The 23,204-nt window shown below is 42.3% G+C and overlaps 1 protein-coding gene across 6 annotated transcripts in view; it reads right to left on the reverse strand.

The window, feature by feature from the left end:
• Mroh8 (maestro heat like repeat family member 8) overlaps positions 1 to 23,204 on the reverse strand; it is a 94,579-nt gene that overhangs the window by 12,816 nt on the left and 58,559 nt on the right. For all 6 annotated transcript variants that reach the window (XM_040733031.1, XM_040733030.1, XM_040733029.1 and 3 more), the window contains 10 exons: positions 21,660 to 21,778; positions 19,301 to 19,453; positions 15,715 to 15,875; positions 10,261 to 10,396; positions 7,481 to 7,671; positions 6,303 to 6,437; positions 5,721 to 5,835; positions 5,293 to 5,433; positions 3,808 to 3,972; positions 2,780 to 2,935 (listed from right to left, as the gene is read on the reverse strand). In XM_040733031.1, the coding sequence (XP_040588965.1) occupies positions 2,780 to 2,935; positions 3,808 to 3,972; positions 5,293 to 5,433; positions 5,721 to 5,835; positions 6,303 to 6,437; positions 7,481 to 7,671; positions 10,261 to 10,396; positions 15,715 to 15,875; positions 19,301 to 19,453; positions 21,660 to 21,778 (1,472 nt within the window). The remainder of the gene's footprint in view (positions 1 to 2,779; positions 2,936 to 3,807; positions 3,973 to 5,292; positions 5,434 to 5,720; positions 5,836 to 6,302; positions 6,438 to 7,480; positions 7,672 to 10,260; positions 10,397 to 15,714; positions 15,876 to 19,300; positions 19,454 to 21,659; positions 21,779 to 23,204) is intronic.

The raw sequence follows: 23,204 nt of genomic DNA on the forward strand, positions 1-23,204 counted from the left end.
AAAGCACCATTCAACACTATCTCAGGTTCACTAGATATTTGGGCCACAAATATCCTTTTAAGAAAAGGTATGGTGGTGTATATATTTAATCACAACACTTAGGAGGCTAAGGCAAGTAGGCAGATCTCTGAGTTAGAAGCCAGCCTGGTCTACATAGCCAATTCCAGGCCATCTGGAGCTCCATGGTGAGACCTTGTCTTAAAACAAAAGCAACAACAAAAACCAAATCCTTTGGAGATTGATTAGAATTATTTCAGCTTATTTGTGTAGCAATTTATAGATATGTAGTATCTGACCCAGGTACCCACACTAGGTTTTTATGACCTTAAGAAATTCTCACATGCATGCACTAAAGTGCTTGTTGCAGCACTATAATCATGAAGACCAAGCACTGTCTAAGTGTCCTGGAATAGAAGAATGGGGTAAAATTTAGATTAAATTATGCAATCCCACATAACACTGAAAACAAATGATCTACAGCCTTACAATAAAAATATCACAAATACAATGTTAAGTAAATATGCTGAGAGATTTATAGAAATAAACAACATCAGGTTTAAAACATGAAAAATAAACTCATTGTGATGGCACACAACTATAATCCCAGCACTTGGGAGGCAAAGGCAAGAGGACAGCAAGTTTAAGGCTAGGTTGGCCTCCATAGTGAGACTGTCTCAAACACACACACACACACACACACACACACACACGCACACGCACACGCACACGCACACACAATCACATTCACACAGACAAGTCAGGCATTGATGGCACACACCTGTACTTCCAGTACTTAGGAAGCAGAGGCAGAACAATCAAATCCATCCAGGAGCAAGCCTTGGCTACATAGCTTGAGACCAGCTTGAGCTGCCAAAGACCTTATCCCAAAACAAAAAAACACAAAAGAGAGGAGAGGGAAAGGAAAGAAAAGAGAAGGGGGAAAGGAAGGGGAAAACTTACTTTAGAAATGATAAAAAATTGGGATGACATGTATTTGGGGGTTTCAGTTGGGAATAGGTGTATGATTTATTTATTTCAATTCTTAGAGCATTGTTTCTGTCCTAACCCAATTAACACCCACCTCTCTGCTAAGACTCCTCTCTGAAGAGCTTGACTTAGCTAGAAGTTGTTCAAGTTGTAGGAAAATAAACTCAGAGCCTTGGCATCTCTACGCCTTTTCTGATTGCCAAGGGATGGCAGATTGGGGGGAGGTGTCAATGTACCACACACCCATGAGCTCCAAAGATATGCTTCTCCATCACTTGGTTGACAAAATCTGAGCTATACTTTATTGAGGGCTGAAATATTTCTAATTGATGGCTACAGAACTATAGACCTTTTCATACAAGGCATGAGGGCCCACATAAATCTTAAGTCCAGTTTCTATGCATTTTCTCCCTAAGACAGGGCCTGACTACGTAGTCCTGGCTGTCCTTGAACTCAGTCTATAGACCAGGCTGTCCTCAAACTCACAGAGATTTGCCTGCCTCGGCTCCCAAGTGCTGGGATTAAAGGCATGCACCATAACCTCCAGCTGTTTCTAAGTTGTTTTTGTTTTTGTTTTTTGGTTTTTTTTGTTTTTTCGAGACAAGGTTTCTCTGTGGCTTTGGAGGGTGTCCTAGAACTCACTCTGTAGACCAGGCTGGCCTCGAACTCACAGAGATCCGCCTGCCTCTGCCTCCCGAGTGCTGGGATTAAAGGTGTGTGCCACCAACGCCTGGCTGGTTTCTAAGTTTTTAAGTTTGACTTTCATTTCTGTATGGGGGAACACAAAGACAGCTCCAGAATTATTCCCAAATTCTTGTGGTCTAAACTGGCCTCCCTGGAATGCTGGAATGATATAACTGGTGATCACAGCATAATGGACTGAGAAAGCTTACTCTCTTCGTGTCTCTCTCTCTCTCCCTCTGTCTCTCTCTCTCTCTCTGTGTCTCTCTCTCCCCCTCCCTCCGTGTGTGTGTGTGTGTGTGTGTGTGTGTGTGTGTGTGTGTGTGTGTTACTGTACTGGGGGTTGAATCTGGTAGGCAAGCACTGCCACTATTTCTAGCTCTTCTTTCACTTTATTTTTATTTTAAAAAATTCAATTCTTTCTATCTATCTATCTATCTATCTATCTATCTATCTATCTGTCTATCTATCATCTTCCTGCCTCCACGTGTGTTTGCAGGAATCGGTTCCTCTCTTTTCACCTATAGGTTCCAGGAATCAAACTCAAGTTGTCAGGCCTGGCAGCAAGTACCTTTGCCTACTGAGAGTCATCTTGTCAGACTTACTCTTTTAAGTTATCCACACTGTCCTTGAACTTGAAAGGCTCCTGCCTCAGCCTCCCAAGTAGCTGAGATTACAAATCTATGCCATTATGCCCAGCCTGAACAGATACAGTTAACACTAGGTGGTTTAAATGAAAAACCCCAATTCTTCAGCAAAACCTTTGGAAGACTTAGGAGAAATAAAGTCTCTAACTTAACTCCCACCACATTCCATGTCTCAAGGCCAAGGGGTAGTCCTTGAAAGAAAAGAACACGTTTGTCATTAACACAGAGTTTGTTGAGTTGAGCATTGTATTTTGGGCTCTGTGCTAGGCTACAAAGTGATAATACATATTTCTTCCCCACAAAGACCATATCTTGGTACACAGAAATATAGTTTGATTTCTCGAAATTTCCTCAGAGAAATGACTGAAATGTAGTTTTGTGTGAGAGGACATAAGGAACAAGAATGTGACCGCAGAGCTAGATCTAAACTCAGGTACTCTTGGCTGAAAAGAAACTGGTATTACCTTAGCTATGTCATCATTGTCATCCTGAGAAAACAGAAGTAGTGGAACCAAGCTTTCCAGGACGTGGCTCTCCACACACTTCTTGTCTGTATGTTTCACAGCCTTTATGGAGGCTCCAAAGAGAGTCATGGAGAAATGATGGACGTCATGTCTCACCTAAGAATGGAGGATTCAGAAGGAAACAGCTCACTGAACATGCTCATACTACCTTATAAGAACTCCAGGGAGTCTTAACATGAAGCTATCTAGCTGCAAACAGTTGAGAGCAAGCAATCAACTATATAGGGAGACAGCAAGACCTGTGTTTGATATACTTGTTTCTGAACTGTATAAGCAAGAAATAGGTAGTTCCACCTGTTGCAGAAAAAGCTTCCATTCAATGCTGGTATGAATCATTCACACCAGCTGTTTTGCTCAAATTCAAAATCCTAACTAGCATATACTGAGGATGTGGGTTAATGTGCATTATGTGTTTCTTTTAGAAAATCTTAGTGATTTTGGACAAATCTTTGTCAGTTTGACCCATTTCTTTCTTTTTTTTTCTCCTTGTGACCCATTTCTTACTGTTCCTTGCCCTATACAATTTTCTCCCCTCCCACAGAGCAAACTAATTCCTTGGAAGTCTGTGTGTCTCAAGTTTTTCAGGGTTTTTTGTTTTTGCTTTTTTGTTTATTTGTTTGTTTTTTGTTTTTTGAGACAGGGTTTCTCTGTGTAGCCTGGCCATCCTGGAGCAGGCTGGCCTCAAACTCTGAGATTTGCCTGCTTCTGCATCCCTGCTAAAGACATGCACCAACACTACCCTGCTATGTCTCAAAATTCTTTAAATCTGAAAGACTAATAACATCAGCCCAGTAAAACAGGGCATCACAGATTATCTCGAAGGGTCTTGGGGAGAAGATTTAAAAGGCCTCTGTAAATAAAACACTCCATTATGTAAGTAAAATATAATGGCCTCATTAAGGTCTCAAAATTTGCTAGCTGGTAGGTACCCATCCTCTAAGGAGGAATCTTTTCTCTCATTGTCTTACGTCACCAAATAAGGAACACAGGATCTTCATCATGGTAGCCAAGGTGGTAGAGTCCAGTGTCTTGACAAGCTGCATGAGTATCTGGATGGCCAACAAAACGATCCTCTCATCCGTCTCGTTTAAGCTGTCTAAGATGCAGGGTATCGTGCTTTTGACATCTTCTCTCTGTGTGTCCAAAACAGCCATGACCTCCTCTCCCGATAGTTCATTATCTAATTTTAAATGGAGGAATCCCACACCCATTTAGGTACCCTAGTGCTTATGGATTTCTGGTAACTCTGGTGGTAACGAGGGCATAAGAACTCTCTCTTTACTATTGGCATGCCTGATATGTAGAGGAGGGGGAGGAGCTGTCATGAATTGCTTCATAGAACAGAGGTGGAACCAGGTTGGGGGGGGCAGGGATATACACTAGGATTTACTTTAAGGAAAAGTTCACCCAACACAGAAAAAAAGTGGAATGGCCAGCTCAGGCCAGACTGAGTTCTTTAGTATAGAAGTTATTCAAACAAAGGCTTGAAAACTCCTTGGTAGGGATTCAGCAGGGTTTGACAAGGATCCTTAAAAGCCCTCCCCATTCTAAACTCCTACAAGGAAGCAATCTCAGGATTTTAAAATGTATGTGTATACATATATACATAAGTGCAATAAACAAATGCTCATGCATCCAACTCAGTCAGAGTTAGCATATACTAGCATTTGTCATTTTTGTTCCATATGTGTATTCATTTTTTATAAAACAAATATATCTCAAGTGGCAAAATTAAAACTTCAGCATAACCTTCCTTCCTCCCTCCTTCCCTCTCTCTCTTTCTTTCTTGTTTTTGGTTTTTCAAGACAGGGTTTCTTTGTGTAGCCTTGGCTGTCCTGGAACTAACTCTGTAGACCAGGCTAACCTCTAACTCACAGAGATCTTCCTGCCTCTCTCTCTCTCTCTCTCTCTCTCTCTCTCTCTCTCTCTCTCTCTCTCTCTCTCTCTCTCTCTCTCTCTCTCGTGCTGGGATTAAAGGCATGTGCTACCACAGCCCAGGTGAGGCATGTTTTTTTAGTGAGATGTGGAAGACTTTCATCATGAATAGTGATCTCTGTCTTAGATGATAAATACCCTGGAATGTCCAAGTACTCCGCAGGGCAGCATAATATAAGGCATCAATCAGACAGCTGGATATTTTCTACTGTGTTGTAAAAGTAAGTGCACCTCCCCCACAAAATGCAAGTTTCAAAGTATTATGAATATTCGTGACTTGGGATTCTAAAGTTATTTAATTTTAATAGTACCCACATAACTGCTAGGTATAAAATTAGAATGGTACAGATGGTTGTACAGTGAAAAATGTATTCCCCCATTCACTCCTGCCCCAACACTTCCTGAGTTTCTTGGGTATCTTTGGGGTTGTTCTATTTATGTGTCTATTTATTATTATGTATCTATTATCTATTTATTGTAGCTATTACCAGTAAATCAGTGGTCAAAGGTCCTTTTACCATCTCTCGGTGTCTGACAAGATTATGTAGTCCCCTCAGTGCAAGAATCCTGAAGAGCTTATTCTCACCATACAGCCAGTCTTTCAGGCGCACAGTGGAGTATAACCTGGGCAATCTTCTGGCCACTGGACTCTTCAAGAGCTGAAAGAAATGACCTTACAGCTGTTTCTTGAAGGGAGCTACCTTCCCACCAATTCTAAAGCATACATTTGCCTTTGAAGTCACCAAGCTGCTGCAGACAGTACAGAGAAATGCTAGGAGCAGGGACACAAGGAACACTGACGAGGGTGAGACGAAAGGATTCGAAAGGCTGGAATCTAAAAAGAGCCTCTATTGCATACACAGAATGCCTGTCCCTAGTTGAATATAGCTTAGAATAGAGGTTCTACTCCTGGGCTTCCTGAATCCAGTACCTACAGAACTCTTACCTCCACAAAAAAACCTGCAGATGTGAGTTTGTGTTTCTCATTCCCTCGGTTAATCAAAGGGACTAACAAGTACATGGTCTTATATGCAAAGAGGTGACTTCTTTCCAGCAAGGCACTGTAAGACAGACCAACAGAAAACTCAGACATATGCTAACTCAGATGGCATTTGCCCAAGTCCAAAGTTTCTACCTTGGTTCAGGTATTCAGGAGGTCATGCCAGGACCAAGACTTTTGAAATGTTTTCATGGTAAGGTCCAGGCCAAGGACACAGTGGGACCCTGCCTCAAAAAAAATAATACTCTGCTATGATTTTAGTTATTGTGATTTTTTTGGTTGTTTTTTGTTTTTGTTTTTGTTTTTCGAGACAGTGTTTCTCTGTATTGTTTTGGAGGCTGTCCTGGAACTAGCTTGGTAGACCAGGCTGGCCTCGAACTCACAGAGATTCAACTGCCTCTGCCTCCCGAGTACTGGGATTAAAGGCATGCGCCACCAATGCCAGGCTATTGTGATTTTTTTAAAGGAGAAAATAAAACGATTCTGCTTTCTGGAGAGAATTAATACATTAAAATGAGGAAGTCTTACTTGGCAAGGAGAGATACCCCCTGAAGATGGCATTCTCCCTTCAGAAGAGTCCATCCATCATTCTTTTCCATGATGCTGAATTCTTGCCAGCACAATGTTCTGAGGAGGAGAGTCTTTGTAGCTTGTATGGCGAAGCTAAGTTGAGCAAAAATAAGCATGGATGGAAATAATAGGACTACTAATCATGGAATGGGCCAGGAGCTGTATCATAACCCATCCCTTTCTAGAGTTCCTAAAGATGTTTCATGCTCTAATAACTGGAAATGCCTTCCACATAAATTCTCATCATAAAGAAATTTAACTTGATTTTGTTTCTCAAAGAGTTTGGAAGATCTGTGATTCAACAATTGATTTGGAGTGCTAAATGGATACCCATTGCATTTAAAAAAAGATTATTTTTATTTTATGAGTATGAGTTAGCCTGCATATCTGTGCACCACATACAGTGCCCATGGAGACTAGAAGAGGGGTGTTGGATCCCCTAGAACTGGAGTTACAGACAGTCATAAGCTGTCGCATAGGTGCTAGAAATGGAACCTGGGTCCTCTGCAAGAGTAGCAAGGGCCCTTAATCTCTACACCATCATTCCAGCCTGATCCACTGATTTTTAAAAATTGAGGTAAAATTTAAGGCTAGGGATTTGGCTCAGTTGGGTGAATGCCTGCCTAGTATGCTCTAAGAATGTCTGGTTTTGCCCATGGCATGCAGCTCATTAAACAGATGCATGAGAATACACTGGGACATACTGACACTCAGCCTGGTCCTAAGTATCCCATGGTATGGCATTTCCTTTCAAAAGATCTGTGTGTCAGCAACACTAGAAATGTCTAGCAAGACCTTGTTGAGGAACTGAAAAGTCTCTCCAAGCAATATCCCAGAAATAAGGAATCATTTCATTGGATCAATCCAATTTTGGAGGTTGGTTTGCTGGTCTTGTCTCTACTTGCTCTGGCAGGGAATGTCCAGCACAATATCACACATTATCTGAGGCAGCTACATAGTGAAATTTAACACTGGTACCAAGAAAACTAAAAGCAGTAAATGAAAGCCAGAGTGATTCCTGGGCAATGTGGACCTATGTTCACTCACAGTTATGACCACATCTATCCTCATGTCTACTGCAGTGCCCAGGACTGTCTAAACAGTGTTCAGTTCAATGAAATCACAGTGAGCAGTACCGCAGAGGTGTGACCTCCATTGGTATTTCCTGTTCTGCATACAGGCCACTTGGGATGCTGACATCAGACATGGTGAGGCCAATGCTGTGGTGAATCTGGATGAGCAGTGCCATCAAGAGCTGAGGAAAGAGTCGGAATGCAGCTGCTCGAAGTTTGTTTCCCATGAGCACTTCGTAAAGGGCATCTGTTACCTGTGGCAGAAAAGGCACAGGGAAGACCTGAGTGTCTGTTGGTCCTAACCCTCTGAGAACAGCAATGGTAATTGGTAGAGGAACAAACATGACAGGGAGAATAAGAGAAAAGTGGTCATTAGGACTGAAATGGGACATGCTCAGAGTGGAGTACATGCTTAGCACGTGGTAGACCCTGGGTGCAATCCCTAGCAACACATACACATTATACATATACATGTATCCATGCACACACAGGTGTGTGTGTGTGTGTGTGTGTGTGTGTGTGTGTGTGTCCAATTAGCAGGCTTGACATCCAAAAGTCATAATTGGAAACTATTGGTATACTTCATTAGATACAACTAAAAAACAATAAAACAAAACCACAACAAAATCTATCATATTAGATGACAAATAACAACTCAGAAAAGTATTTTTGTGTCAATGTGTTAATAAAATGCTCTCACCCTTCAGTAAGTAAGACAAATTAAAGGCTAGCTGCTCAAGGTCAGCCCACTGCAACAAAGCATCTTCTGGGAGCTGCTTGAACTGAGAATATCAAGTCCCTCCCATATCTCCTATATCACAAGCTGCATTGTGTGGCTGAAATACACATTTACTTGCCCTAACTTCTAAAACTACACTAACATAACATTTTAGAACTTATGGAACTTATTCTGTAGACCAGGCTGTCCTCAAACTCACAAAGATCTACCTCCTGAGTGCTGGGATTAAATGTGTGTGCCACCACAGCCCAGCTACATTTTACAGTTTTTTAAAAAGCATACATTCATAAGAAAAGAGAATAAAAGAGAAGATAATAGCAAATTAGAAATACTGAAAGAAATTTGGAAGTTTAAAATACTATGACAATACTTGGGACTAGACAAAGAGGAACCTAAAAACAAAGAGGCAGGAGATAAGGGGAGAAGTGTAGCCTGCCAGAAGGCAGCTGTGGGAGGAATCCTAGCACTTGGGAAGCCAGAGTAGGAGGTTCAAAATCACCCTTTATTATATGACTATTTTGAGGCCAGCCTGAGCTACCTGAGACCCTGTTTCAAAAAAAAAAAAAGCATATATAGTGATAGGAAGCAGTCTCAGTATGCCCAAGGCCAGAGGTGTGCAGCAACCCTAGGTACTTTCTGTACAGTTTGGCTGTGAACATGAGACTGCTTTAAAAAGTATTGTTTTCAGCTGGGTGGTGGTGGCGCATGCCTTTAATCCCAGCACTCGGGAGGCAGAGGCAGGTGGATCTCTGTGAGTTCGAGACCAAGCCTGGTCTACCGAGCGAGTTCCAGGACAGGCTCCAAAACAATACAGAAAAACCCTGTCTCGGAAAAAAACAAAAAACAAAAAAAAAGTATTGTTTTCAAAGGAAAACGGGGTTAGAAAACATCAAATACACAGACACAGGTATTTCTAGAAATCTCATGAGGGAAATGGAACAGATTATGAGCTAAGAATGATTTTCTTTTTTTGTATGTATAAATGTTAAGTTTTATTGTTTTTCCTTTTGAAAACAAAATTGTGGCCCAGATTGGTCTGTAACTCTTAGGCTCAAATAATGCTCCTACTTTGGCCTTCTGAATAGGTGGAATGACAGGCACACAGTACTGTATTGGTTTTAGTTTGTTTTTTTTTTTAATTAAAAGATTATGCGGCAGAGACTATGTATGACCTATAAGCCTTAAAATAAATATGGGTTACAAGGCCCAAAACATTCTTTTAGATAGAAAGTCTTCAAATCCCCAATTAAAAGGACCATTGTTTTCTATTTTATATATTATTACATTTTAAAACTTTTAAAATTACTTTAGGTCGTTTTTAAAGGCTACAAGTAAGCAGGTTCATTCTGTATTAGGCTCTACTATCCTTTCTGCTCCCTCCAGGTCAGAGCCAAGGAGAAATGCACATGGATTTCCAGATGAATTTAGAGACAAACTTCAAAAGAGAACAAAAAGAACACCCTCTGGATAGGGTGAGTTGTGGTGATATTTTGTTTATGCTATAACAAATAAAGGTTGCCTAAAGATCAGAGTGCAGAACTAGCCACACTAATTAGCAATAGAAGCCAGGCAGTGGTGGCACACCTTTAATTCCACAATCTGGAGACAGAGGCAGTCGGATCCCTGTTAGCTCAAGGCCACACTGGGCTACATGAAATTGATTCAGTCTAAAAGAGAAACAGAGCTCAGACAAAGGTGATCCTAGCTCTTGGGATCACATGCCTTTAATCCCAACACTAGGGAGGTAGGGACAGGAGTGATATGGTGGGCAGGGAGAGGAATATAAGGCGGGAGGAGACAGGAGCTCAGTGCAGACTGAGCAGCCCTCAGTCTGAAGCAGTCAGTTTGAAGCAGTCTGAGGATTCTTAGAGACAGACGCAGTCTGAGGAGACAGTGTGAGGACAGGATCACCCTTTGGTCTGAGCATTGGTAGAGGTGAGAACTCTAGAGGCTGGCCACTTTGCTTCTCTGATCTTCAGCTTTCACCCCTGATAGCTGACTCTGAGGTTTTATCATTAAGAACAATTAGAATCCGTGCTACAGTGAGTCCTCCTCAAAGGGGAGCATCCTGTGCTGACATGAAAGGGACAGAGCGATGGCTTACAGCAACAGCCACATAGGCCATCTTCTCTTGGGTGGGCACATCATGGCATTTCTGCAGCTTTCTCAGGAGCCTCCACAGGACCCAGGTCGTGTTAGACAGTTCCACCTCCAGGGTTCTCCACAGTTCAGCCAGATGCCTAGAAATCCCAGAATAGCAAGCATCATGAGAAGGGCTTATCCCAGGCCTCCCAGGACCACAACTTTCTTAGAGTCATTTTGGAATCCAACCTTCCTCTTCTCAGTTCTTCGGGTATGAATACACATACTTCCCGACAGCATAGCATAATTGAGCTTTCACTGCCTGGCATTGACCTACAGCCACTCATAAACTAGTCTTAAGCAAACTTATGAGTTCCTCTGTTTCTGTATCACACAGTCACATTGTAGCCACCTCTCACCATTCACCTTTGCAAACAATGCATGGACTTTGATTACCCTACGGGTCACACCATTTTCTGAAGGCAGAGGCCTCTTTTCCCGCTTCCTCAAAGGAAGGTCAGGTGGCATCTCTTCTGTCAAGCTTCCTGGTGCTTTTCCATGCTTCTCAGCAGAGTTCCCATCACGCTTACGAGTCTTCTTAGTACAGGTTTCAACAGTGTTCCCACACTGGTCAGTGCTCTGTGCGTGTGACTCTGAAGGAAGGGACCCTGTCTAGATTCCTCAGAGCCTGGCACAAAAGGCATTCAAAGACACTCTATCCCTTGTGAACTATAGTCCTCATGTGTGAAAAGGTCAATTCCTAAAAATTAACCTCCGACCCTACTTAGATCTTAAAGTGATATGTAGTAATGTCTCAAAGACTACAAAGTTGACATCACAGCTAAAGCCAGTCTGAGAAAAGTACTGAAACTTAGTCTCAAAATAGAACTCGTCTCAAAATAGAACTCTAGTAGCAATTCAAAGGCAGGGTCGGAGAGTTAGATAAACACTGTGAAGAAGTGTGGAAGAGCCTTTTTCTTTCTTTTTTTTAAATGGTTTTTTTTTTTTTTTGGTTTTTTTCGAAACAGGGTTTCTCTGTGGCTTTGGAGGCTGTCCTGGAACTCGCTTGGTAGTCCAGGCTGGTCTCGAACTCACAGAGATCCGCCTGCCTCTGCCTCCCGAGTGCTGGGGTTAAAGGCGTGCGCCACCAACGCCCGGCTTTTTTAAATGTTTTGACTAGAATCTTTCTCCAGACTCCATTTTTTGTTTGTTTGTTTGAACTTCTTAAATTACAATTATTGTAGGTATTTGTATGTATGGATACTTGTATACCACCCCACACATGTAGAGGTCAGAGGACAATTTTCCAGAGTCAATTCTCAAAACCCATTTTGTAGTTCTTGGGACTGGAACTCAGGTCCTCAGTTTTGGCAGTAAATGCCATTATTTGATGAGATATCTTACCAGCCCAAGGCTTTCTTTTTCATCCCAGTGCTGGGGACTTACTCTAGAGCCTCATGTACACTTAACAAGCACTCAACCATAAAATACAATCCTCCCATTCTTGATAATTTTCAGAATCTACCTTGGTATCTTTGCATGCTACAAACTTATTATGTTTTAAAGTATAAACTCCAATCTACCAGAATCACTCTGAATACTGAGACTCTCAGACATTATCCCAACAATCATTTCCTACATTAGTAATCCTGCCTTTTTGTTGTTTCTGTTTCTAGATAGTTTTTACTCTGTAGCTAAGACTGTCCTGGAGGGAAATAGGTAGTAGTAAATTGGCCTCCAATTTACAGTGATACTCCTGACTCTGAGTGCTGGGATTATAGGTATGCGTCATCACACTGGCCTCGAATTTAGTAATTCAAATCTGAGAATAAAGCAAATCAAGAAGATCCCAAGCAACCCTGAAGGGAACAAGGCTTGAGCAGCATGTGGGGCTCTGTAAAAGGCTCATAGCAGAGAAAGTAAGAATGACAGGGTATGAACATGCAATGTTTTCTGTGATTCTAAGGCAGTAAATAAAGTACTGTGAGAACAAAACCTCAGAGACACTTCTAGAATGCTCTACTTTGCTGCACATGCTAAGGATGCTGGAAATTAGAAAGCACACAGTCAATGGCTCTCAGGTTTTACTAGGAAACAAATCATCTAGAGTTTATTTAAAACATTGCACTGACAACACATTTCAGCAGGCAAAAGCACCGGCAACCCAGTCTGACCACCTTTGCTTGAGGCCTGACATGGTAGACTCCCACAAGTTGTGTTCTGACCTCAACTCCAGCCATGACTTGTTTGCACCCACCTGAGCGTGTGAGTGCACATGCATGCCCACACACACACACAAAATAATAAAGTGGTGTGTGTGAGAGAGAGACAGAGAGAGAGAGAGAGAGAGAGAGAGAGAGAGACAGAGAGAGAGAGAGAGACAGAGAGACAGAGAGAGACAGAGAGCGCTATGTGTGGAGGTACACACCTTTAACTGCAGCACTTGGAAGGTAGAGGCAGGTGAACTTTGTAAGTTAAAGGCTAGCCTGACCTATATAGTAAGATTCAGGACAGCCAGGGCTTCATAGGAGACCTTGTCTCAAAAAGCTAAAATAAATAACATGAACTAAAAATATATAAGAAGTTCAGGATATGTGAGACAGGAGGCCTGAGGAATCAAGGGCAGCTTATCAGGGTTCTCACCTGTGGGTTATGACCCTTTGGAACTAAGTGACCCTTTCCTATGCCTAAGACCACAGGAAAACACATAATTTACATTATGATTCATAGCAGTAGCAAAATTACAGTTATGAAGTAACAATGAAAATAATTTTATAGTTGGGGGGGTCACCACAACATGAGGAATTATATTAAAGATTGAAGCATTAGGAAAGTTGAGAACCACTGCTGTAGGAGGTGGGATCCAGCTGGCAGAAAGTAGGTCACAAGCCAGATGGTGGTGGTGCACACCTTTAATCCCAGAATTTAGGAGGGAGAGGCAGGTGGATCTTTGTGAATTCGAGGCCAGTCTGGTCTACAGAATGAGTTCAAGTAGGTTATTAGTAGAAGGGCTTTGAATGTTATATGCACCCTGATTCTGGCTGGCATTGCTCTGTTTCCTGGTCCTTCACAATGTGAACAACTGCTATACTTAACTCTCCTGTTACCACACACTGAGCCAGTCTGCCGTGTGTTTTATTAGAATGGTAAGAAAAGTTGTTAATAAAGTTACCAACTTTGTAACCAGTATGCCAGTCCACCAAAGGGGAAGAGATGGATGGAGTTCTAGTAAAACAAAGGACACAACTTTCACATACCACAAACCTATAATTCCTTATGCGTGTGAGAAGACTATCTCTGCTACTTCTAACTAGAATCTTGACTAAACTATGGGAGGGGGCCTGGAAGACACCTGCTTCCTAGGATGCTCTGATGCATTAGTTCCGACGATCCTAACTTCTGTACTAGCAGACTGGGGGAGGCACACCTTGAAGCATACCATCTCCCTTGTCAACAGAAACAGCCTGGCTGCTCTTGTGACAGTTGAGGACAGAACTCCCAATAAGTCAGGACCCTGTCACTTATTTGCTCTGTGATGTCTTTTCCTGGACTGTGGTAATGAGTTGAGTTGCCCAAGGCATCTCACCCTCCACAGAACCTGGCAGCAGTGCAAAGCAATTCCTCTTAACCTGTCCACTCCAGCCCCAAACCCCGCTTAGCCCGCATGCCTTCTGCCTTAGTGTGCCTATTCCTGGTTTCTGGGCCTGCCAGAGATGCTTCTGTTCCAATCCCTCTCTTCTCTGCCTCTGAAGATGTGTGGGCCTCACCTTTCCTCCCATGCCTGGCCTGCCTTCTATACAGCTGCACAGTCTGTAACCCATCTCAACCACAGTCACAGGCAAAAGGCACGTCTCAAGCCATTCACATCTTCAATTACCTTTCTTTTAGATAGGGTCTCACTATGTAGCCCTGGAACCTGCTATATAGACCATGCTGGTCTTGAACTCACAGAGATATGTTTGAGCCAGTACCATAAAGCTCTTCAATGGCTTCTCCTAAAGTATAACATCAGCTGTCCTACCCAATAAATATATTGTTGTTCTCTAACTTCTGATCATTTACAAAATGTTTTAGTGTGGTATAGCTGTGTGGCTATCAAGACAGCCCAATTTTAGAACTTTAGTCTATCTATGCAAAAGATTCCCTAATCTAATCACTTCCTCCTGCGCACCAGTCTGTCCAGCCTTCCTTAAACTCTTTCACATGTGGACAGACGAGCCATGGGAAGGATCAACGGCTTAAGAGCAATTGATCTAGAGAAACATACAAAAGACTTTAAAAATCCATATTAGCTTCCACAGGAATGTATATATTTCCTCCAGATGAGTAACAGTCCTAACATTTGACCTAGTAGTAAAGGGTCTGGTTCAGTATAGAGAACACCAGCACTATACCAAGACATTGATGAGAGGCATTCATACAAAAGAGCAATTTTAAATAGGCTAAAGCAGAAAAATATTTCTTGAAATAAAAGTTGCTCAGAATCATGATATAGGAATCAGATTTTAAAACAGAATGCTGCCCCCAGATAAAGGGGCAGGGGGGTCTCTCCTTAAGTGTCACTGACTTGCCCATATGTACCTCTTAGACTCTAAGACTTAGACCTACCACTATAAGAACACTCAGTAAAAGAGAGAAAAAGAGAGGAGGGGAGGGAGAGAGAGAGAGAGGAAGAAAGAAAGGAACACAAAAACTTCTCCTTAGGACCCCATTCTTTCCTATGTATATTCTTAAACTTTCTTTTTTATGGATGCATTTATTTATTTGGGGAAAAATCACTCTTGAATGTATTCTGCAAGTGAGATGCCAGCATTGTGGATTTCACCCCTAAATAACTTTCATACCTGTCTATCTGTATCTATTTATTTACACAGGGTCTCTCTATGTAGCCAGCTTGGCCTTGAACTCTCTCCATTCTCCTGCCTCAGCCTCCCAGTGCTGAGATTCCCAACATTCTTTAATGTCGATCTTCTCACCACTAGGATGTCCTTCTGCATACAGTATCACTATACACATAGGCAAATTATACTAATTTAAGAATCTAGCAGAGCCAGATGTGGTTGCATATGCCTATAATCCCAACAGTTGTGTGAGTTTTAGATGGGTCTTGTCTACTTAATGAACTCCAGGCCAGCAAGGTCTACATAGTAAATCACTATCTCAACCTTCACCACCTTCTAAAAAAAAAAATCAGTTAGCTTTTGTTTAGATTCAAGACCCAACCAAGGTCTTACACTGTCCTGGGTTGTACAGTTTCTTTGCTCCACCACCAGCTGATTTCTTTCTTTCTTTTTTTCATTACTTTTTCATTACTTTTTAGAAGAATCAAGGCCCTTTGACTCTTAAAATATTCTTCTTAGGGACAAATCTGTACCTTATCTCCTCTACAGGAGTCTCATTAGCAACCATGTCTCACTATACAAAGAGATGGGTTGTGGGCCAAATTTAATACAGAAGTTGCACAAGGTTCTATTACCTGTCATATGGCACTGGATGACATAAAAGATGGCTGAGCACTATATCTGTATACTTAGGTCTGGAGATAAACAAACTCACAGTATTTATGATTTGTTGCCGGACAGTAGGCAGTGTGATTATTGATAGCCGGGCACAGATAACGCCTATTATTTCTGGCACCTGAAGAGGAAAAAGATATCTTTGTAGCCATATCTGAGAGGTCCTAGAGGGATAGAAGAAAAATATTTTTGATTTTGTAAAGTTTAGGATGCTAAAGCCCTTTCCTAGCATGTATGAGGACCAGGAATGCAGAAATAATATTAAAACTTTCCAATCATCTCCAGAGTGGTGACCTTTAATTCTAGCACTTGGAAAACAGGCCAGCCTGCTCTACACAGTGAGTATAAGGACAGCTAGGGTTATGTAGAGACCCTGTCTCAAAAAAATAGTGTATATGAATGTATGTATACAAAAATATTTGGAAATTGGTGGAGCTATAGTTCAGTTGCAAAGTGCTCTCACCTAGCATAGGTGAGGACCTGGATTTGATATCTGATTCTCAACAGTGTGGGGTGTGGGGTGTGGGGATGAGGCTGGGGGTGGAGAGAATAAAAGGAAAGACGTGCTGGAGTGCTGGGTGTAGCTTGGGTAGAATGCTTGCTTGACATGCACAAGGGCTTTGGTTCAATCCAGCACCACAGAAAGAAAAAAAAAGCAAGAAATGAAAGAAGGAAGGAAATAAAAGATTTGGAAGGATGTAAACATAGACAGAAGCTATATTCCTGAGAAATGGGAAAGTGGGTTTTTGTTTCTCATGCATTTTTTCTGATTTTTTGTTTGTTTATTTTTCAAGACAGGGTTTCTCTGTGTAGCTTTGGAGCCTGTCCTGGGACTCACTCTGTAGACCAGGCTGCCCTTGAACTCACAGAGATCCCGCCTGCCTCTGCCTCCCGAGTGCTGGGATTAATGGTGTGTGCCACCAATACCCAGCTTTTTCTGATTTTTGATGAATGATTACATAGTGATTTTATAACAAAAATGTCATGTTACGACAGGGGAGCCCTTTCCCACTGTCCTCTCTGGTCTTTTGGGAAGCAGAAGCCAGGGCTTTGGTCCAGTTCTCCCTGTTTGACTACTCACTCTGCCATAAAATGGCTATTCTTACACCAGGTGCCAGAAGCTGACTGGAGGATGGGCAGCAGATGCAATTCTAGCCATAGATACACAAGGGAAAGCCAGGTGCCAGTGGCACATGCCTTTAATCCTAGCATTCAGGAGGCAGAGGTAGGTGGACCCTGTGAGTTTAAGGCCAGCCTGGTTTACAGAGTGAATTCCAAGACAGAGAAACCCTGTTTTAGGGGGAAAAGGAAACAGACCAAAAGAAAAAAACATGAGGGAGGATATACCGAGGACTCGAAGATGTTCTGCCTTTAATGAAGGGACTAAAAGGAAGGCATTGTCTTATTCATCTGCTCGTGATGTCTCAGTTGTGCCTGCCTCATAAGCAGAAAAGGTCAAAAGATGGGAACCACAGTCTTGGCTATAATTGTAAGTCAGTGAGCCCAGCATAGAAAATATACTGTGTTCAGATTTCCTACACATATTTAAGAATGTATATTTATTGTAATCATTTCGTACAGTCAAATCACTTTTTTATAGTAACAATATGTCAGATAAACATTTTAACAAATATACCATCAAGACATATGATAATCAACCCTTTGGAAGAGCTCCTCACAGTTAGCCTTTCTGGCCACTACAGGCTCCAAAACCATCCATGAGCCATCTGACTTCTCTCATGTGTTCCTGTTGTATCTTTGCTATTTTCTTTTTATTATTTTTTAAAAAATTTTACGTGCACTGGTGTTTTACCTGCATGTATGTCTGTATGAGAGTGTCAGATCCCCTGGAAGTGGAGTTACAGACAGTTGTGAACTACCATGTGGGGCACAGGGAATTGAACCCAGGTCCTCTAGAAGATTAGCCAATGCCTTTAATCACCGAGCCATCTCTCTAGACCCACTGTTTGCTATTTTCACAGGTTATAAAAATGGGTTCTTATCATTCTAAAATGCCTTGCTGTGGATTGAACCCGGGACTCTGCATGAACAAGTGCCCTTCACAGAGCACTTTCACTCCCAACAAAGCACAATGGGCAGTTTAAAATGCCAGCAGCTCTTACACTTCTAGCTATTTCTGTATTCCCTTTATGTTTAATTAAGATAGTTGATTAATTAAATATTTTGGGGGGACAGAGTTTTGCCTAGTAGCCTAGCCTAGCTAGGAACTCACTATGTAGCCCAAGCCAGCCTTAACCCTTTAATCTTCTTGTCTCAGCCTTCCAAGTGCTGGGATCACAGGTGTAGCCTTTTTATCAAAAAGAATTACTATTGTTGTCTGTGTGTGAAGATGAGGGCACACATGCCATGGTATGTAGAGGTCAGAGAACAACTCTGGTACCTGGGTATTGAACACAGGTTATCAGGCTTATGCAGCAATCACTTTGACTCATAGAGCCATCTTATTGGCCCCCAGCTCTGTCCTTTTGCATTTTAGATGATAAAAAGAAATTGTTGCCAGATGGTGGTGGCACACATCTTTAATCCCAGCATTTGGGAGGCAGAGACAGGAGAATTTCTGTGAGTTCGAAGCCAGCTTGATTTACGGAGTGAATTCCAGGACAGGCTCCAAAGCTACAGAGAAATCAATCAATAAGTTATTTCTTTCCTTTGTCATTTCTTTGTTTTTGTTTGTTTTTGTTTTTTCAAGACAGGGTTTCTCTGTGTAGCCCTGGCTGTCCTGGAACTCACTCTGTAGACCAGGCTGGCCTTGAACTCACAGAGATCCTCCTGCCTGCACCATCACTGCCCAGCTTCCTTTGTCATTTCCTGTGTGGGTTTTAAATATATTTAGACAAGTTCTCTCGATGTTGGGGAAAGCAGGCCACCTTTCAGTCACTTCTTGCTGTCTTAACTTGATAGCTTCAATTCATCTGGATCAGAATTTGCACTGAGTCCCAGCCTCATATACATCAATTTCATCTCCTAGGGAAACCCTGTTCTTTGGGGAACACACCAAAGAGAGAGATGTTCGGGTGTGTGCATGTATCTGTATGAGTACACACCCGTATGTGCACTTGTGGAGGTCAGAGATTGATGTCAAAGATATCTTTCTTAATCACTCCCCATCTTATTTTCTTGAGACACAATCTCTTCAATCACACTTTCTGCTAGCCTTGCCAGCCAGTGAGCTCTGAGAATGTGCCTAGCTCTGCCATATTGTGTTAGAGTTGCAGATGCTCAGGACCATGACAAGCTTTTACATGGGTGTGAGGGATCTAAACACAAGCCCTCATGCTTGTAAAACAAACACTTTACTAGGAGCTATTTCCCCAGCCCTATACCTTAAGTTTCAAATCTCCCTTGTTTGGTATAGGGGCTTCTGAGTACATGCTTACTGAAGGGAGGAAAGTTTGTGAACAGTAGAGGAAGGCTTGGTCCTGTCCCCACTGAGCCTATTATCATCAGAGCACAAATGGCCGGACTACCCCAGCTAAAGCAGGGACAGGGCTTGTTTCTATTTCAAACCTGGCTCTGCACTTTTACCTTCTCAAATCGGGCCTCTGCACTCCTCACCAAGGTTATCAATAACTCTCCTGCTGTCTGCTGGGTACGGGGATGGGGCAGGCTTTTCAGGCTGTCCAACGTAGTCATTATAAACTGGCCCAGTTCTTGTGAATTAAGGAAAACTTCAAAGACCTGCAACAATTTAGGAAAAAATGAACTTTCAAGATACATGGTATGGGCTGGGAATATAACTCAGTGTTTGCCTATGATATGTGAGGCCCAGCACTCCAGCACTGGGGGAGGGATATGGCGAAAGGGAGAAGGAGAGGCTGTGCTATCTACTACTGGCTTATTTAGTGTGGTGACTATTGTCTGTTGTCAGCTTGACTACATCTGGAATTAACAAAAACTCAAGCAGCTCAGTATACCTATGAGGGATTTTTTTCTTAAATCATCTGAAGTGGGAAGACCCACTTTTAATCATCTGGGCCACACCTTCTGCTGGCAGCCTCTATAAAGGACAAGGAAGAAGGAAGCTTGCTCTCACTCTCATTGGCACGTCCTTTACGGGCATTAGAGCCTACTTCTTTGGGATTCCAGTGTATACTGAAGACGCGTTGAGACATCCAGCCTCATGTACTGAACAACTTACTGGATTCCTGGACCTTCTGTTGGTAGACAGCCATTGTTGGACTATTGGGACCACAGCTTGTAAGCCACTCTAATAAATCATGTGTGCATGAGTGTAAGTTCTATCTCACTAAAGAACCCTGACTAATACATTTACCAAAATGGAAAACTGGAAGCACCAAAAGTCCACAGCTAAAGTCTATGCACAGCCTTTTACTACTCTGACTCCTAGAGAGAAGCTGTGCTCTGAGACCCTCAGAAAAGTGTCACACTTTATTGGAGCACTAAAGGAAACACCCGGTGCTGGACAGCTGACAGCTTTCTTGACATAACTAAAATGCTTTGTTAGGAGATAGCACACTGACATAATGTGTCATTCTGCTTCTTGCTGCACTTGACAGTACATGAAGTCCTCCAGGTGACTGGAATAGACACACTCCACTGGGTACTTACTATGTGATGGGCAGTGAGCCAAGCATTTTCCACAGAGCATTTATTTAGCTCTTATGACAATGGTGTCCTTCCAGCATGTGTAGATTCCCACTGGATAGATGAGGAAACTGATACCTAGACTAGATTACTTGGTACTTTAGACCCTACATGAGTAAGATTTTTAAGTATCCTTTTTCTGTGTGTTTGTGTTCATATATGCATGCACACATGTATGTGTGGGTATGAATGCATGGGGATAGTGTACATGTGTAAGCCAGAGGTCTAGCTCAGTGTCTCAATCTATCACTCTCCATCTTATTTTTTGAGGCAGGGTCTCTTACTAAATCTGGAGCTCATTGATTGCCCATTGAACCCTAGGGATCCTCTTGTATCTGTCTCCTCAGAGCTAAGACTACAGGAATATACTCTACACTCAATTTTTTAAATATGGCATTGGGGATTGATCTCACTGCAAGCACTTTACTGAGCCATCCCTCAGCCTTATAGGTTTCCTTTGTTTACCCACATCCCTAACATTCCTAGCAGATGCACGAGTCTTTGTTGAGTAATGAGCAGTTACATTTAAAAGCACCCATAGCTCAATGGTTCAGCCATTCTCTCTTGAAGCTCATCTATGTAAAAGGTTTACATGAACAAGTAGCTGGCATGCAGTGAGAGTTCACCAGACTGAGGTAAAATCACTGGCCTCTTCAGCAAATTGACATAAAGCACTGAACTGAGCAAACAGGGCAATCAGTCTTGGTAGAATAAGCCTTTAATCTCAGCATATGGGTGGCAGATTGCTGTGAGTTCTAGAACAGTGTGGTCTACACAGTGAGTACCAGTTCAGCCATTGATACACAGTGAGACCCTGTCTTAGAAAAGAAAGGGAGAGACAGAGAGAGATGGGTGGTGGATGCACACACTAATCCCAGTATTTGAGAGGCAGAGGCAGGCAGATCTCTATGAGTCTAAGGCCAGCCTGGTCTACAGAGTAAGTTCAAGGACAGGCTCCAAAGTTACAGAGAAACCCATTCTCCAAAAAAAAAAGGGGGGTGGGGGAGAGAGACAGAGACAGAGACAGAGTGAAACAGAGAGAGAGAGAAATCTGGTGTGTAAGATCATGAACATGGTACCTTTTCTGCAAACCCTGGATGTTTATGGAGCACATTCCCCCAGGCAATCTCTGTGGTTGGTTTTATGAGAAACAAATAGAACTTTCCAATGTGATTTTCACCATCTCACATTTCCATGAACAAACAAGACGTCTGGCTTCTTGCCACCCTTGCTAGCACTTGAAGCTGTCTGTCCAGATGCTTCTAAGCTCTCTAGTTACCTGGACAATTTTGAATGGACAGCGGTAGAACTGTTTGACGCTATAATGCTCCAGCAGCTCCCTGCACTTTTTCAAAGTTTCTCTCAAACTCTTGCCATTGTCTCTGTCCTGTGTGATATCTAGGAAGAGAATGGGTCATTATTATGCTCTGCTCCACTTCTTTCTTACTCATTTCCCAAGTCTTTCTGATCTCCAATGTGTAGTCAATCCCTGGTTTTCCCTTGAATGCATTAATCTAATCTGCAGGCAGGTCCTGCCCATTTTCTTACAAAACAATGTATACAAAGGTCAAAGGGAAATGAAAGGTTTTTTTGTTTTGTTTTGTTTTGTTTTCTGTTTGTTTTGTAAAAACAGAGATTTGGAGTGATCTGCGGAGTAGAAAAAAGGAAGGCTCCAGCACTGCCCCACTTAAGAGGCATTGGAGGGCATCCTGTGAGGTTTCAATACTGCCCAAAGCTTGTTGACCACAGATCTTCCTCTTCCTGTCACCTAGATGTGCTGACTGTTGAGTTACCTAGCCCCCTTGGGCTGCCTTGTTCCTATGTGTTTTGTTTTTGTTGTTGTTGCTTTGTTCTTTTGCGACAAGGTCTTTCTACATGGCTCTGGCTGTCCTGGAACTCACTATGTAGACTAGGCTGGCCTCAAAGTCACAAAGATCCTTCTTCCTCTGTCTCCTGAGAGCTGGAATTGAAGGTACATGCCACCACTCCCGGCTTGTTTTCCATGCTTTAATGTGACTTAATGTTGCTGGATAAGGCATTGTAAATATTGGCTGAGTCAATTGAATTATTAAGTGGCAGGCTGCCCCAATATCCAGAAAGGAGCTCAAATTGGACTACAGGTGGATTTCCATCCATTGGATAAAAGCCAGTATTCCTATTAGGATGTAATGGTACATGCCTTTGATCCCAGCACTCAGGAAGAAGAAGCAGGTGGATCTCTAAGTTTGAAGCCAGCCTGGGCTATAGAGTGAGTTCTAGGACAGTCAGAGCTATATAGTGAGACTCTGCATCAAAAAATCCCAAAACAAACTAACTTTAAAAAAAAAAGCCATTACTACTTAGGAATTTGTGAAACCAGTTCCATCTTCTAAAATAAAACATTTCCTATACCTCTGGCAGAAAGGGCATATGGCTGTCCATTGATATATACCTGTGGCTGCATATCAAAACCCATACTGGCCCTCCTGGCTCCCTCAATCCCTGTTCACAAATACTTACTATACATTTCAAAGCCCACGCTAGCCTTTCCAGCCTTCCCTCCTCCCAGATACCAGTTTGTTCTTTTGATAAGGGTTGTTTCCTCTGAATTTTCTATCTCATGCTATCTCTCTCTTCCCCCCCTCCCTAGCTATCCTTTTGCCACCTGCTATTGTCAATATACTTACTCACTCTGCCCATCAGTCCATTCATTCTTCCATCCATCCAACTATCTGTCTCTTCCTATCTTCTTGCTTTCTTGCCATTATTCTCTACTCTTGTGTCCAGTCTGTTTACTCATTCTCTCTGCTTTGGACTCTTCTAGATGCCTCTGGATATTCCCCCT

Source organism: Mesocricetus auratus, unplaced genomic scaffold, assembly GCF_017639785.1.
Source record: "Mesocricetus auratus isolate SY011 unplaced genomic scaffold, BCM_Maur_2.0 Super-Scaffold_100028, whole genome shotgun sequence".
In the NCBI taxonomy this organism is placed as follows: domain Eukaryota; kingdom Metazoa; phylum Chordata; class Mammalia; order Rodentia; family Cricetidae; genus Mesocricetus; species Mesocricetus auratus.